Genomic DNA, 17,708 nt, shown 5'->3' with positions numbered 1-17,708 from the left:
GCGGTAGTGAATGCTACACCGTACTTCGAGCCAAGGTTGGTGGGGGCTTGAAAACGACCCCAACGGCCAGATGTGGCGGACGCTGAAGCCGGTGTGGGATCGGCGGTGCCGGCTGGGGCTGACTGAGATCAAGGCAAGGGGCGCCTAGATTAGCCGCGAGGGCTTACCAGAGCGTACTATACGTCACTGCGTCGTTGAAAATAGCATAAACTTGTACCAGGCTGCGGCTGCCTGATCATAGCGAGCGCGGCTGCAGAATATGATTTCTGTGCTTCTCTGCTTTTTTTCATTTTCGATTTCGTAACTGGTGGAGTGAGAAGTTTTTCCTGGTGTGTGTGTGTCGCTGGCGGTGGATGGAGGCTTTTTGGTAGGGACTTGACGTTTCATTGACTCTGTCCCGCTTGCTCGTGCTTCTCCTTCGCTGGCGGGATAATCTAGAGTATATTGCCATGATGCTCTTTGATTGATGTTCCTGGGCAATGTTGAACTGTCCAACTCCAAAGCCAGTGCAGTTTCGTTGAGTCGAGCATGGTCAAACCTTGACGGAACAAGGTCTTGCACCACGTGTCTGGCAACAAATCAACCTGTCAGTAAGGAGTAAAGTGCACTTGATTGAGCAATGTCGTGACTTAGCAAGGTGGCAGCCTCGAGCACAAAAAAAGCCACCATATGCGCCGACCAGGGAGTGTTCACCATCTGCTCAAAGCTTGTTTCGGGCTTGTCGTGCACACGAGAAATTTCTCGCATGCCACAATGCGCTGCAGAGGCCACGTAGTCCGAGAAAATTTCAATTGATTGACTAGAAGATTGTGAAGTGCAGACATCGTTGGAGTCTCGTAAGCATCATGTCAGCAGCGTATCAGTTGATAGCACCAGACCGTAAACTACAGCCTTGCTGCTGACATGTCTGTGCCTGTCGCATTCTAGGAAGGAGCGGGCGCTGGGGGTGGTGCGGCAAGATGCTCGGAGGCAGGAGACCCTCAGTAGGCCTGGTGTACAACGGTGGCTCCTGCAGTTTGCCATCATCCCACCCGGCAACACGTGTGGCCTACTATCACTGATCTGTCGAACTCGATTGTTCAGGATTGCATCTGTGCCAAGAGGCAGTCGCATCCCGCACAACAAACTTACCTTATTTTGCAAAGCCGACTGGAGAAGTGAAGTCCATTGTCGAAGCAGGGGCACGCGTAAAGATTCATGTTTTGCACAAGATGCTTAAGTACCTAGGTATCTGGTTTGGTGCTGCCCTTCCTCACCCGGGCAGCTAATGCCCAGGACCAGCCGTGTCACGCCGTATTTTGCCCACCTCATCAGAATCGACACCGTTGTCTCAGCAATGCTCTTGTATACAGTCCACGATCGTCTACTTCAATCGTAATGCAGTTGCAGGATTTTATTGTATGATAAAGTTGCAAATGTCACCCAATACCTGAAGAGCGGGTAAGGTGTTCTTGGCTCTTCAATCATCCCGCGCGACATCTGGAGCCCTGCCCCCAACGCCTACATCCTGTCTGGTACTCCATACGCCGACCCCATGTCCTGAAGTACCCGACCAGGCCATGCCGTCTCGAAGAAGGAACCGCACTGTCACATGATGTGTCATGGCTGCGCGGGAGCATGCATGGCGTCTAAACAGGGGCAAGGGGAGAGACGGAAGACGGACCAGACCAGACACATGTTCGTCCACAAACCAAGCAGAAATAGGGAAGTGGGCCTACCTGTGCCTTCCCTTCTGAGCCAAATCCAAGTCTGGGCTGTGCTTCTATTGGCGCCGTCTGCCAAAGTTTGCTCGCCATCATCCTCCATGTCCGATTCCCATTTCCCTTGCCATTTCCCTTTCCCATAGGATATCTGTCATGGTTCCTGACCCTGACCCTTCTCTTTTCCCCGGTCCTTTGGCCCAGGCACGCACGCTGCTTCTCCAGGGATCCATCTGTCCATCTTGATCACATAGCCGCCATGAAGCACCGGATCAAATGATAAAGAATCAATAAGCCAGGCATCTGTGTCTGTATTTGAACTCGCCAGCCACCACACTCTGTGCCAGCCGCCCGAGGTGCTAATCCTGCAGACAAACTCGGCGTCATGCGCAGAGCACGAATGGCTCACTGGAGACAACCCATCTCAAACTTGGCCCATCTTCATTTTGCACTTCTCCGTGAGCTATTCCTGCCTCTTTTACACTTTGACTTCTCTTGTCTACCAATTGCTCACTGGCATCTTAGTTGTGGCGGCAAGTGTACATTGTCTCCCAGTCGGGTCAGGTGGACAGCACACCGCAGCGGTTACTCCGCGGCCGTGGTCACGACCAAGACGGCCGGGCAGTTTTTCTTTTCATCACCAGCTCTTTGTTCCATGAGAGTCTGGCGAATCACACTGACATGATCTCGCAGCGCCTGGAAGGAAGTAAGCCAATGGCCTATTTGTTTCTGCCTGGTCACAATCGGTGGCTCCATTGAACACAGGGACATGGAGTCATTTGACGGGGTACTCGAGCGATCCAGGCCTGAAGTCTCCACGTCCCCGCTCCAGCCGACTCACGGGCCGCTGCCGGTGCTGTGCGACACAACGCAACGCTACGCCCGAATGCAATACCACTCCAATTTGAACGCAAATCCTACAACACTGATCGCCTTGTGCCACAAGTGCTTGCTTGCCGCATTACAATATCCATATGACCAGGCAACACCGCCATACGGTATAAGGGTGTCCAAGACCAGGACAAAAAAAATAGAAACGAATCACCAAGCTGGCATCCCGTAGCATGATAAGCTACGGGAACTCCGCAAGGCGGGCGCGCAGAGCATCCGCCCACAGTTGCTCGTGGTCTGTGGTTCACTGCACCTGTAAAACTTCAATGTTAGTCGGATCGGGCAGAGAGAGAGGAATAGAATCACCCATAGAACACCGCTGGTATTACTGTAAGTATAACAGCACTGTATGAGCTCTGGTAGCACATTTGAAATCTGAGCCTTACTAACTCCACTCTAGCACACTGGCCCCGGAAGTACTAAGCCATTGACAGCGACCCAATGGTTCAACGCTTACAATATTGTACAGTTCTTTGTTTCTACAATTTTATTTTTATTTAGCTACACGGGTCTGCCATATGTTCTGAATCCTATTTTCGTGTTGGGGCTGTGTGCTTCACTGGGTTGACCTGGTCGACTCTTGGGCCTGGGCGTAGAGAAGGCCGCAGATTCGGCCGCATCGCCAATTAGGCTGCGCCATATTCTCATCACGATCCATGATAACGACGATGCAGAGGGGTGAGTTTGGAAAATACATCTCCAATCACACAAATTTTGAACAAACAAGGCTGAAACAAACCAAAACTTGACACGATCGAGGCACACAATGCTTGAGTCACAGGGAAAGTTGTTGGTTGAGAATAGAGATGACTGTTATCTACCTAGGCACCTTAAGGTGCTGGCAATCTTGATACACGCCTGATTCCACGCACACATGCCCCCACGTTGCTTTCATCGAAAGGGAGTTTCCATCCTTGTCAGTGACCGCCTGCCTGTTGTGTTTTCAGGTGTACCAAATTCGCCTCTTGTCCGCACATCGTAGGTCGTCTCGTCTAAAAGTTCAAGGAGGGTCGCTAGGAAAGGTGATAAAGCATAAAACAGTGGAGGGGAAATACAAAGCAAAAAAGCTAAGCAAAGTCCGCGCGAGCAGGCTCATTTTTTCTGGAAGTATATGGGTGGTGAAGCTTTGAAATGGTCTTTAAAGAGAGAATGAGAAAGTAAGAGGGTTCGCCAGTGTTCTGAATCAAGCGATTTGGTTATCAGAACGGGTGACCAGAGAGTGTGCATCGCTGGCGGGACAGTCGGTGAGAACACTGGCGAAAACGAAACAAAGGGGGAGTATAATCCGAAAAATATAAAGGGAGAAAAAGAATATGTAAGCAAAAAAAGAAGATCAACGAGCGAGACGTTAAAAGAATCAACATTTTGCGTAAGTTATTGTTCATCATCATCTGGGAACGTGACAGTTTGATACACAAGCTCAAGAAAGCCTGCTTTGCAAAGCCATGCTGCCCATTGACGAACTATAGCTTGTGTTGCCCTTTTCGTCCCTTTGTCCCCGGCGATTTTGGGCTACAAACACGTTGTCAGCAGGCCGCATTAATAAGATCATCGGTGAAGGTGAATGCTTCGACAGACCTACTAAGACTTGGCCGGATTGGAACAGCCAGGGCGATTGCAGTATCCAAGCCATGTCTGGGTACCCTGATCAACCATGGTTGAGCAGCCACAAGTCGGCTTCTGGTCCAGTCGCTGCGAGGTGCATCCGCAACCGGTCCAGTACTCGGTGGTCACCCAGACGCACATTTTGACAGGTTTGAGGAGGCTTTTCTTTTTGCGAAGAACAGGCAGTCGGAGATGTCTTCACCCCTGATTGTAAAAGCAAACAAGAGTATGTCTGATGGTTGAAATGGGTATAGTTCAAGTTGAACGTCGAGAGATGATGTTGAGACAATTGTAAGAAGCTAATGTATTTGATGGCTTAAAGATCTTGGGGCTGATTCAATATATGTGTGGAATGAAACTGTGTCCGAATTGTGTAGTGATAATGATGAAAAGATGAGAAGAACTTTTCAGACTTTATATATTCGGTGGGAAGCAAACGAGGCTGTTTTGCTGTAACCAAATGATGGTACTCTTTGTCGACCCAGCACTGATAGCATTGCTGGGTCTTTCTTTTGGGCCACAAACTAAGCCCCCAGAAGCACGAGACAGAATTTTCTACTTTACCAGCAGAACCGAAATGTATGTGACCGGCGGTTGGTCACATAGATTTCTTGACATTCGTCTCCTTGGCTAGGGCGATGCTGTTGGGAGTGTGTGGCCAAGATTGTGGGAGGGTGGTGCTCTCAAGGCCTGTTAGTTGTAACAACTTTATGTCTCTGAGTCGTCAATTCTGGAAAAGCGGTTGGTTGGAAGCCATGCTTGTGCCGACAAGATGGGGCAATAACGAGGCAGTGTGTGTATGTGGGTGAGTATTGCGTCAGTCCGGGGAGAGATATCGAGAAAATATATCACCCCAAGATTAGGTAGGCTGGAACATCGTGTTGGTTACGTCAAACACAATTCACCACTTTGGGGCCGTGTGCCCGTGAAGAAGGGTACGGAGCAAGGTTGATGGCAGAGAGAATACAAAACCAACAACCAGAGTTTGTCTCCATATGACCAGGGACCTTGTAACCCACACAGGTGTGGTTGGTACAACAAGAGCCATTAGCGGGAGAAGCATGAGGCAACAGGAGCAACATTGTGCGTCAAAATCGTTCTACACGCAGGGCGTGTGATATGGATGAGAGGGGCGAAAGAGATGCATCTAAGATGCAAGCCAACATACCCGCCATATGCCGGGTGCCAGCCGAAGTACAAATTTTTCATTGAAAGAGGGATAGGCTCAACATGGGTCAACCAGTTCAAGGCAAGGTTCAATAGAGAATGTCTAAAGATTGCAAGGGTAGGCTAACGCGGGGACTTGGGATAGACCAGGACGCTTCGCGCAAAAGTTGAGGGCTTGCGATGTTGGAGAGTACCGACTCGTGTAACTCGGCCACCCTCCTCCATCGGGGGCGGGAACAAAGACTGACATCGGAAGCCCGCAGGTATTGTACTGTGTAGGTACTTGAGATTAGGTACCAAAAGCCCGAGCCAGAAATGTCGAGGCTTGAAGTTGACTGGCCAGGATCGAGTACCAACTAGGCACTCGGGGCGCGAATTGCGATGGCAGCTAGTGGTCATGTCGATGTAGAGTTGAAGTGGAGGGCCGAGCTAGGCGACCAAGGGGGCGTGGAGCTGGCACGAGGCCAGGCACTTTGGGGCAGGGGGTGATGTGAGTGACACCATGACCATCAATCGTAAAAACCGCGATGCTATTGTAGATGGATATGCATTAGGACGACCTGCTCTCAGGAGTGGCAGAGGAATACATGAAAAGGAGGAAGAAATGATACAGCCAGATTTCGATCTGCAATTTCTGGCGTTGTGATGGACTTCTTTCGACTCGTGTCGTGTACTGGAAGAGTCTACAGGTCATGCTGTTAGTTTGCGAATATTAATTTGTCTCAAAACACACCCGGAGTCAAAGGGCTCATAGCCGCCAAGATTTAAACAGCATGACGGAATCTTCTCCGGTCCTTACCTGGACAGCACCGAGGCCGCAAGCAACGTAGCGTAATTGACGAGAAAGCAGTATGAAACGACGAGCATTTCAGGAACGTCAAATGCATCCATCATGTTTGACACGATACATGCTGCTGGTAAGCAAAGCCTGCTCTGGAGTCTGGAGGAAGTGGAACGATTCAGTCAGTGTCTGCATGTGGTCAATTGGAATTCAATGTTGCCATTTGATTGATGCAATAGGCAACACTGGAGACGGCTGCTCTTGCCTCACAGAGACAGACCTTGGTGGGTGCCTTCCATCCCGTTTCTGCTCTCCACAGCTGCCAGGCAGCTGGAGCAGGACACCAGACCACATCTCACCTGTTCTTCCTCCCAACAGCAGAGCCCGACGACAGTCTTTATTTTCACGGGTTTTCACGACAAACAAACTGAAATCACTCACAAACTTACAGTCTCTGGGCTTTTGAGCGCCGAAATGTCTGTGACGATGAGCACGGTGGGTCCAAGACCGGCCAGAGAGCTGAAATGCGGATGCATTGCCGAATGGCCAAGGTCCAATGGTCCAACCAACGATTTTGTCGTATTCATCAACCAACTCTCCTTCGTGCCATACGAAGCAATGTTCAAACCGTAGGCAACAGGCGTATACATGTTTATCTGGATTTCAACAGTATGTTCCATCTTATGAACCTACACCCTCTCATCGCACTCTGTCATATGTAGTTGGGATCATCAATGACCGTTGTCCCAAGTTTTCGTCGAATTCCTAAAGGGAACACAAGAACCAAGGCGGATAGAGGATAGTGGTATCTACTCCAATCGATACAATCGTACGAAAGACTTTGTATCTATAACTGGTCAAGGAATGAGCGGATGCAGAGAGTGGGTGATGTCGAGATGAACCCAACGACTGTGATCTTCGCACAATGCGGACACTTACCTAGAGCTGCCATTCATCAGCGGCTACGGAACGGCCAGAACATACACTCCTTTGCCAGGCGAGATTCTTACTTTGACTCTTGCGCGGATATGACGGTAATCGCATTGACAAGCTAGTGCAATTTTCACGTAAGTGCTAACGTTGTACGCAGCCTGCGGTCTATTCCATATCTCATTTGTCCTTCATTCATTTTAACTATTAGTTCTTCCCCACCGAATTCAATCGCAACACCTTTCAGCGATGCAACAGCAGCTGAAAGCCGGCACCAACCAGAAGTGAAGCAGCTACTACAAGGCCAGCTTTCAAGATAATCCGATCTGGCCGACGCTACGCACATGGCCTGCAATTCCTCTCCGCAATGATTTGGGTCCAGTTTGAAGAGATCCGCTCTCATATAATTGGTGAGAACGCGCGATGGTCCGACTGTGATTCGGCACACCCATTGACTGGGCACTCTACACGCATATGCAGAATCAGGCATTCGTCAACCCCTCGAAAAATGTTGGCAGACCTCAACCTAGCAGGTAGTTTTCTTTCTAATGGGTAAATTTGCCCTTCTCATTTCTTGTCTCGCGGATCTGCCTCGCAAACTTAGCCGCTCACCGGCTGGAGTGCCATGCCGAAAGTCGCACAAGATGGGTAAGGAGCTCCTCGCCATGGCCCAACGTTCAAAACCATTTGGGACAACGGGTCTAGTCGCAATTGCACAGATTGAGCCAAAAGCAGGAGTACTGTCCAAGAGACTCTCACCCGCGACAGGCGAGCATAAGCGACGCGCAGGACCTGGTGTTCCATACGTCTACCTATACAGTGGACGATCTGTACTGTCTTCAAAATACATCTGGATCGAATGGACACACATGATACACCTTGAATGTTTGGGGCTTATTACCAAAATGTCAAAATCTAACTCTCCCACAGAGGTATCAATACAACCAAGATCACAGTCTGAGTATGCGGCAGTGGCCTCGTATTCCATCTGGTCATCAAAACGAGCTTGTCCCTAGGAAGCTGACTTGGACCAGCGTACATGGGGGGTTCAATGCCACCTTCGCCGGCAAAACCAATATTCACAGTATCAGTCTTGTGCGACGATCAACTCGAGTACTAACCACCATCTGAAAGAGAGCTCGGTACCCCATATCTGAGAGGAGGCTCTCCGAGTATCGCATCGTGTCTGTACACAAATTTGAGTTGCAGCTCCCCGTAATTCACAGGCAATGAGTCTAGAACACGGGTACACACTCCACACCTCTTGGAAACAATTAATGTTGGTGACGATAAGTCGGGCCAAGAAATGGCAAACACTACGACGCTACCTCTGCTCTGTCGTCGTGTGTCTGATGGAGTGGGAAAGGTCACCGACCCCAAAACATGGATTGATTCTCCTTCGGCGCTTACACCCAAACCATGGCGCACCAGGCGGTTGGTGGATTGGCTGAAAGAGTTCTCAACACCAACATGTTGTTGGACTTGGTTCGTGGCTTGACAACACCGATGCTCATGCAGGGTCGGCCCGCTAAGCGTGCAGCATGAGCAGTCTGTTCTGTCAGCCTGGCGGGCCAACGGCGAAGGTTCCTTTCACACCACACCAACACACTGTGGAGAGACCACAAACGCCACAATAGTGGCATTACTGTTATGGAGAGCTGCAAGAGGTGCTGTCGATGCCTCAAACACTCGCCATTTTTCTGTGATTCAGCTATGGGAATCAATGGGAAAACTAATAATTCGTCATAGGAAGGGGTGATGGTATGCTGGCCCTGTCAAATGCGACAAAGCTGAGGTTGTTGGTAGCCAAGCCGAGACTGTCAACGCCAAGTTCACCTTACCCCCGAACTGGTCAGGATTCCGGAAGGCCTGTATCATCGAATTATAAAATTCCCAGGCAAACTCAGCACTGTCAGATTGCTTTCTCTACTCGATTGTACAGCCGCCCACTGTTGGGAGCAACTCAAGGTCTCCATTTCATCCAATGTTGCCTTGATCATCAAGGGGGTCGGCGTTATACGGAAAGCGGCTGTGACAGGCACATGCGCAACTGCAGGAAATGTCCTGCATCGTGGTCACCTCGTGGGGGCGGTCAACCGAATATCCCCTTTTCTTTTCCCTCGCATATTTCCATGTTTCCGCGGCTGTCTTCAACGCCTCGTTTAACCTTGCCTAGGAACGGGGGTTTTAGACGCCCCATTACAGTGATTCGTCACTGGTCAGACACCTCCAGGGATAGCCGCGAAGCGGCGTGGTTTTCGGAGCTTTTGTTGGCAAAATGCGATGGTACATCACCGACACTGGGTTCAATCTCCAACTGACTGACTTTTTATGCTATGACCCATGTGTTCTGTTTCCTGGATCATAGGCTACTTCCCCTCACTTCATGACCGGATAAGTCCAAGTGATTTGGAAGTAGGACGCGAGGAACGCAAAGGTGGACGGTTGGATATCTGAAATGAGCCAGGCCGCACCACCCTGCACCTGACCCATGGCACCTTTTCCAACTTGACCTTCGGGATCTCACCATTAAAGACGGGTTCAGGTCGCCAAGAGTGCCTAAACTTACCCGAGTATCTAATCTAAGCTTCTTTGATTATCAGTCACAGGAGGTACCTATTTCCTTTTAACCACAGAGGACATCGCCATGTCACATAACCCCCAATGCGTTCCACTCTTTGCAGGTTGATGTAAGAATCAGCGTCAGGGTCTGCCTGTAAAATTAAACTTGTCAGGACTCAACAATATTCTGTTGTCTCCTAAAGCAGGGAGTCGGGCATGGTCCCTGCCTGGTGGACTGCTTCGCCGAGCGCGTCTACAACTGCGACCATATGTGCGACCACCTCTTCCCGTACAAGCCAGGTATAGCGAAGGCAAGGCACACAACCGCAGTCAACGGCAATGCGAGATATCTTGCGGTCTTCTTTGTGGCTGCATACATGCGACCCTTGGCAACATCCGACGGTACTTGACACGGTGACTTCAGCTATAAGAATCTCGATGTGTAACCTGCATCGATCCACTTCTTGGGGCGATACCGATCCAACCACCTGGCACAGGCACATCAGTCAACAGTCAAGTGATCACAGGTACTCATATGGCTAGTGAAAGGGACCTTGAGTTGGTCTAATTCGCGATGGTAGATACATGCGCCACCACAAAAAAAAGAACCTTGCCTCGCTTAGTTGCCAGACTCTCTCCCAACCCACTATGGGATTTACAGGACTCCCCTCACTCGGAGCTAGTGTCTTTGACTACGGTTTCGAAATTCATATGCGGAACAAAGAAGAAGGCGAAAGCAGCAGATGCGTCCCGGCTTTGAGCTACCCGGTTGTCAGTAGTGTGAGCCTCAGACGGATGTTCACAGAGCCTCCGTGAGGCATCTACCAGCACATTTCGGTCACTTCGACAAGGAATCGCTCAAATATGCGGTTTGGGGTGTTTCGGCTATGACGTCTGCACAAGAATTACCTAGGCACGTTAGGCAAGGATGACGTTTCGATACATGCACGTACTCTTCTCACACGCCTCCCATTACCCCGACCAGGCATTTTTTACTCAGGAAACTACCTTGTGCTGCGTTGCGTGACATATCAGAGCAAAGTCCTTGTGTGACACCTTGGGCCGCAAAAGTCACATCAGCATGGTGGGAAGTTCTTCTGCCCATGCCTAGGCTGCGGACATTGACGATCTAAGAGAATGGCATGATGTCGCGGATGCAAAGGGTGCTCTCAGAACACAAGCATTTGGGACCTGGCTTCTAACATCCTGGCATCAAAATTGACGCCCAGGCGCGAATGATGGATGGCAAGATGTGGTGTTTTTTGCTTCTGCCAATCAAAGCACACCGTAAGCGCTGTTGTTGCTGCACTTGGCAAGACTTGACCGGCTAGGCCTAGTAAGGCTCGATTCCGACAAGGGTGGCCGTGACCTGGTACCAACAGCAGACGCGAACGACAAGCTCTCTCAGCAAGGACAAAGATCGGCTTCGAAGATGTAGCTCATGTTGGTTTACGAGCTAGTAGAAGCTATTGCGTATGAAGGCTTGCATGGGTAGCCCGAGCCGGGTGATCTATGAACTGGTTTCTGCATCAAAACATCGACGCACGCCGCTACTGAGCCAACAGATACGAATTTCGGCGAGTTTATTGATTGCGGGACAAATTGTGCGGTCAAAAGTTCAAAGCCTATACCGGAAAGAGATTGTGGTGTCAGATGCTCTGCAAGTCAGGCAATTCAATCACCAACGCCGTGAAAACGAGTTTCGTGGAGTGCGAACTGCATCGACATTACCATGTTGGGATACATACAGCGATGCAAACTTGATCACCATCCTCTATTCCGGTTTTGACCACAGGGGTTGTGATGGTGCTGTTATTTTCTTTTGACGCATATCATATGAGCTGCCAACACCCTTTTCTACATTAATGTTGATTCGAGTATGGGGTTTGTTGAGGCTCAAGTTTGGCCTGCCCCGGTGACGAAACACAGATTCAAGTTTAGTATCGTTGAGGTATATCCGGCTTTCAGAAACAATGGTACGGTGAATTAATAAATCGAAGTAGTCTGCTCTTGAAAGATGCTAATTCGTAAAGCAATAAAGACTTACAAGGGGGCATAACACATGGCGATTGGTTCATTTGCAGGGGTTTTGAAGTTGATGCGAGATTGCACTTCAGCTAACAAGCCCGCCAGCCAACACAAGTCTAACTCATTTCACTGTTGTCGACAGAAGAGCATTTGTAAGTTCGGTGTGATATCAAAGATCGTCACACATGGCGCTAGTCCACGCCACAACTTGGGGTGTGCAGTACATAAACCAGCAACGTTGAGATCTTGGCGTATTGCCGTTATGTCTTGACTTTGACCAGCCTTGGTCTCATGAGCTGGAGATGGAGACGAAGGGACGTAAACGGTCAAATGATGGTGAAGCATGAGCAAGGTTGTCATCACCAACAGAGGCTTGCATACCGCAGTTGTCGTCAGATCAAGAAGAAGAAGGTAACACTGTCAACGATTAGAATAATTGGCCTTTCTAACAAGTATATAGTGATTCACAAAAGGTCATCTCACTTGTAACATGCTCGGTGACCTCGACGATCTAGGCAAGGGCGTAAGTCAGCTGATTTCTGACTGGTATCATGGTTACAAGCGGCGCCATGATTGGTGTTGTGTTGAGGATGCTGCCGTCTGATGCTGCCGTCCAGGAGAATACACCGTTCCCATTATACAACTCGACTTGCCAAAACCTAGTTAGCAGCATTTTTCTCCTTCGCCATGTCCATCATGGTGCCACCGTCGACTTTCAACCTGCCGTCAATAGGCTCGTCATGGTTTCCGTATACCTTTGATGACTTACGGTGGGATTTCCTTCCCTCCCTCTTTTCTTTCTTCAGTTTATAGCAATATTTTGGCCACTAGTATCACGACACTCAAGTTCAGCCACGAGTTTGGCGTGTTCGGTGCCTTTCCTGGGCTCGCCTCTCCCTGGCATTGTCGTTGTGGTCACGGCAGCCGGTTACTCACGGAACTGAAACGCTTGATTTCATGAATGTAAGTGAAAAGCACGCCACTACAACGGCTAGTACTGAAGAAACCGGGACAGGAAAAGTTAAATAAGTCCACCACGTCAATAGGGACTTCTGTCGGGGAGTGGGTTGACGAGATATCCCCGCACTCGGCTTCGGGAAGATATTGCAACTCCACTCAGCACATGGCAAACGGAATGGGAACCGACTCCGGGAAATCCCATTGTTCATGGACGTGATGTCCAATCACGAATTCATCGTCTCAATCAAAGGGGCCTTGTACATAGATGTGAGTCCGGGACTTTTTCATTTTAGAAGCCTTTCGCTGATGCCTTATCCGGGATGCTCCATCCCTGCAGCGTGACAATAGGACAATGATACTTATTGTGTTGTTGCATATGATTGTGAGGCTCACTAGAGATACCAGACGGATTGAAAATCGACAAGGCCCAGCCCAGACACGAAGTACTGAATGAGCCTGGTCTGTGCCCCTCATATGGCTCCAGCAGACGGAAAGCCGCGGCCATGCAAGATTGGCTCGGCTAGATGGCGAGACCACAATGCCGCTCGTTTTGTGCGCAAAGCCTCCAACAGCACATGCTTTTCTACCAATAAACTTGCGGTTCTGTCGTCAATCTGCCATTCCACAATCTGCTCATCTCTTTTGCGATCAGCGCTAACCAAATACGATATCGCACGTGCCACTGTTCGGCGGTGGCAGGAGCTGTAATTAATAGAGATCTCTGCGGATCAGCTGACTCCTTTGCAGGAAACTTAGAGGCAAGTATCCTCCGGGATCCGTACCACAGTCTGTACCGGGCCGTGCGCACCTACCAGGGGTGGCTCCATGTGCTGTCATGTATGGTTGAAGGCTGGGGCATTGTGTTCGGAATGCTTGAGCCTGCGACATGTCGTCAGCATTGTGGTACAATAGTACTCCGTTCGGAGGGATTACCTGGTGTTCTGTGTGAGACACTGTGTGCTATGGGCCTGTTCAAGTTGACAAAAGTGAATTCTTGGCTTGGCTTGCAAAGCGTTGGGCCATGCCACCGAGTTGGAGACATGGCAAACCTCCCAGAGATGTATAAAGAGGGCATCTTCTGGCACCTCCCAGTCGAGAAAGGTTAATACTTGTCTTCATCTTCTTCCCAAGTCCAATACGCTTCAGACCTTGACTTTGCTCAACAACAACTCCAAAATACTACCAATCACTTACCAATAACAAGAGTCATACACTTTGACACAACACCACTACCAACTACCAAAGCAAACATGTCTTCCAACTCATTCTTTCTTCCTCTGGCTCCTGCCACCTCTGACTCCTATCCCCGAGCCCCAGTTAGACGTGCCTCTCCTCCCGTGGGTGCGGCCGAAACTGCTGGTGCCCCAGAGCCGCTCCGTCGACGATCATCAAGCTCCAGCAGCACCGGGTACAGAGTCTTGAAACTCGGCCCTGTCCACTGGGGCGAGCACCCCGATGAGCACAAGGGAGACTTTGTCGAGACTACGATGGTGTAACTGAACCGGGTACATTATTGTTTTGTATTTGGTTTCCATCTACGGCGCCGGGACTATGGCATAGAATGCACAAGCAGGCTTGGCTACAATGACGTTTTCTTTTTTTATCGTCTGCTTTTTTCTCACCAGAGCAATGCGACGCAAAACGCACAAAAAGCAAATGCAGCATGATGGGATTTTGGGACAAGACTGGGATTTGTTTTGGAGTTGGTAACAGTATAGTTTGAACAAGATAAGAAAAGCCAATCAAGGGCAATTTTCTAAACACCAGACCTCCGTTTTCCCTTGCACCAGTGAACTAGCACCAGCAGCCAACAACAACATGGTGCAGAACAGTAAACCAAAGAAAAAGCGGCACAACGGCAACGTGCCGTGACGGAAGTGGAAGCTCCAAACGAATAGGCACAGCTTCTCGCTTCACACACACTCACGTTTCTGCAGATTTTACTGGAAGAATGGGAAAAGCTCTGGCCCCCATTTTCCCACTAGTCCATTCATCACCGAACAAGGACGAGCATTCGAGGATTTTTGATGCGCAAGACGCGGGCGGTGGGTTGACAGGACCCAAAGTGCCCAAAAAAAGAACCAGACTCTTGACACGCACATGGCGGAACGAGCCTATGACAGCACACCCTTTTGTGTTTGACGTGCTATCGTCGTTCATTTAGGTTACGTACGAGGATAAACACGCGTCTCTGAACTAGTGAGAAATTCATGGTGTCATGGACAGCCTCCGAACTCACTTTGGTTGACTTTTTCCTGCAGAATGGTCGGTGCGCTTTGTGCCAATGCCAACCTTTATCTGCAGAGTCCTGAACATCCGGCCTGATTGGCAAAGTCCGACGCATCACGTCACAGCGCATCAACTCCTCTGAAACGTCACCTCTCACGCCCTGCTCTTCAAGCGTTAATGCGAGAGCTGTACTCCGTAAAAAGAAAAGTCAAGGGAATCACAAACCCCTGTCGCTTTCTAGATTTGGGGGCCATCTCATCTGACCAAGATTCCTTCTGCGCCTGAGACAGCCAAGCTTTATGACTCTCCGTGCACAAGACCTGCCTCGTAGTTTGTAGGCAGCAATCCTGTACTCGTAGCAAACTGAATAAGACACGCCGGGGAAGCGGATAAGGTTATCATTTGGAGTGAGACAAAGGTCACACCGGTGTTCTGGACTGGATTGCAATGCGAATTTTTTGTCAGACATGGTCCTTGCGGGGGGCCGTGTGTAAATTGCTGCCGAAGATCCTTTCTTGGCGGTTGACATTGCAGTTGCATTTCGCTATTGTCGCGGTAACATGTCCATGTCTTGGTAGGTGATACAACACCGACTCGGTGATGCTGCGAATAGGAAAAGATCCCCGAATCCTGTGCCAAGATCCTCCGAAGACCGTTCCCCGAAAATCATTGTCTCGGTGCCTGATGCTACTTCCTGTCGTCTGCCAAGATAGCAATTCTTCTGCCCTCCGGATCGACCTGCCGCAGGATACTCGCCCAGTTGATTTCCATGAGATTCTCGTCAGAATTTGAGGTTGAGTGCCAGAACGGGAGCCAGGCGGCGTTGGCGGCGGGAGAGACCCACAGACGGGCCGTTCGTAGGTACGGATCCGAGAGGAGGGAGAGGATGCCCGCGAGGGGGGGACGGGTGAAGATGCTGGGTGTTGGATCTGCGTTTGATGTTGTTGAGGAGCTGTATATCTTGATGGTTACGTCGCTAAGGGTTCCGTTGACGGTCATGTCCCGTACCAGCGGGACGACGTGCACATCTATCCAGCCTCGTAACTTGAGGATTTTAATCTCCAAGGAGCGAATCCTTCTCAGTGAGCACTGCAGCACAAGAACATCCTTCTTTAGGCGGATTATCTGGCTGTCATCGTGGAAGTGCTGGTCTTTGGCGTCGAAGGCATCTTCCTCGGCTTGGTCGTCCAGACACCGGCGGACATGAGGGCCGTGCTTCAGTCTGAGATCTAGCACGAAGTTGTTGCATTGGTAGAATAGCGGTACGGCAATTGCGTAGATGGCGGGGTGGATGAGCAGGATGGGCAGAGGGTTGATTTTGATGCTGCGCTCTGGGGAGTCGGTTGAGCCGCATGGGCACAGGGGGATGGGCTGGTCTTGCGTGAGGAGCGGAGACAAGACGAGGGCAAGGATGTCGACGGGGAGGTCTAGTATGTTGAGAGACATTGGTTTTGGTGGTAGGGAGCCATGGTGGTTGCTGGGATGTGTGTGTAGTTGGAAGTTGAGGTTGGATGGGATGTGAGCTGAGTTGGGTGACTGGTTAGTCATCAGTGGGAAGGTTTGCGCATATCGCAGTTGTGCTCACACATACAGTCTGTGGTAAAGGGTATTTGCCCACATTCAAGTATATACCAATCCATCTCAATATATATTAGCATGCACTGCGATACGAGATCCTCTCCACGATCATAGCTACCCAGGTCAACGTCAGTTTCTTCGTCGGGGCCGGGGTCACTATCCTCCTCCTCCGAGTTAACATCATCATCCCGCGGTTGGGGTTCATTATAGCCGCTTTCTTCTTCCATTTGGATCTGTTCCGTGTCTCCCTCTAGGGATGCTTCGAATTGGTTATTTCCGGCTTTTTCTGGAGTAGACTCAGCCGGCGAGCTCCCCATTTTTACTGATTTGTATTTACCTGTAGTGGACTGTCGCTGGAATAAACTGTGCTGGAAGAGTTTGTACTGTTCTGGGATGCGTCATCATCTGATCGGTTGTCCACATCCATTTCATCTGATGGTCCTGAGTCTGCATTATTTGCGTCATCCGCTTCTTCGTTCTGATCAGTCTAATCTGCTGCTGGGCCTGCAGTGATGCCATTATCACTTGGTTGAACCTTCTGGCCCAGACCTCCGAACGCATACTCGATGAAATCATCGTCTGTGTAAGCGGTGAGATCATGAATTTCCATGTCATAGTCGCTGTCACTGTCGCTGTCATAGGGTTGAAACGATATCCTGAAGAGCGAGGATGTGTTTAGCTGTAGTTGAACATTCTGGCCCAGACCTCCGAATGGCATCGTGGGATCAGACGCCCGATGAAATCATCGTCTGTGTAAGCGGTGAGATCATGAATTTTCATGTTATAGTCGCTGTCATAGGGTTGAAACGACATCCTGAAGAGCGAGGATGTATTTAGCTGTAGTTGAAATCAGTGATGAATAGCAAGAAGAAAGAGGTATTCCCTGATAACCTCCAAGAGAAAGAAATAATGATGGATGTAAAAGAAGGAAACTGTGAACCAGATTTGGCAACGTCGCAAGCTGTTGAAAAATGCGGACTAGGGCGCTTCCGCATCAATTCGTGCATCCCCATGTCCGTTTGCTGCCAAATTGAGTTTGCAAAAATCGCAAAATGCGCTCAAAGGCAGCGGGTGGCCGCGTTCTTGGTTGGCGGCGCATTCTATAGAAAAAGAGTTATAGTAAATATAGTAACCAGAGGCACGCGATAAATATGCACTACTTTTTTTTGCTCTTAGTTGTGGTGTATTTTTGCAGCCAGAGGCCAAAGGTGCAGCAAAAAGAAAAAGGTGCCTTAACGCAATCAATGAGGAGGATTGCTAAGGGGGGCGGCTCATTG

The 17,708-nt window shown here is 49.8% G+C and overlaps 2 protein-coding genes across 2 annotated transcripts; one reads left to right on the top strand and one right to left on the bottom strand.

Annotated features, from left to right (window-relative positions):
* Positions 1-12,215: 12,215 nt before the first annotated feature.
* Positions 12,216-12,425, top strand: VFPPC_16071 (hypothetical protein; the record flags this gene model as incomplete). The annotated part of the gene is made up of 1 exon (XM_018293824.1): positions 12,216-12,425. The coding sequence occupies one exon, from the start codon at positions 12,216-12,218 to the stop codon at positions 12,423-12,425; it is 210 nt and encodes a 69-aa protein (XP_018143944.1).
* A 3,115-nt stretch (positions 12,426-15,540) lies between these two features.
* On the bottom strand, positions 15,541-17,149 carry VFPPC_08364 (hypothetical protein; the record flags this gene model as incomplete). The annotated part of the gene is made up of 4 exons (XM_022428608.1): positions 15,541-16,376; positions 16,445-16,717; positions 16,816-16,902; positions 16,957-17,149. The coding sequence occupies 4 exons, from the start codon at positions 17,147-17,149 to the stop codon at positions 15,541-15,543; spliced, it is 1,389 nt and encodes a 462-aa protein (XP_022284406.1).
* Positions 17,150-17,708: the final 559 nt, after the last annotated feature.

The sequence above is a fragment of the Pochonia chlamydosporia genome, chromosome 4, assembly GCF_001653235.2.
Source record: "Pochonia chlamydosporia 170 chromosome 4, whole genome shotgun sequence".
NCBI lineage: Eukaryota > Fungi > Ascomycota > Sordariomycetes > Hypocreales > Clavicipitaceae > Pochonia > Pochonia chlamydosporia.
Note: the sequence above shows the minus strand (reverse complement) of the source record. Positions and strands in the feature narration are given on the sequence as shown.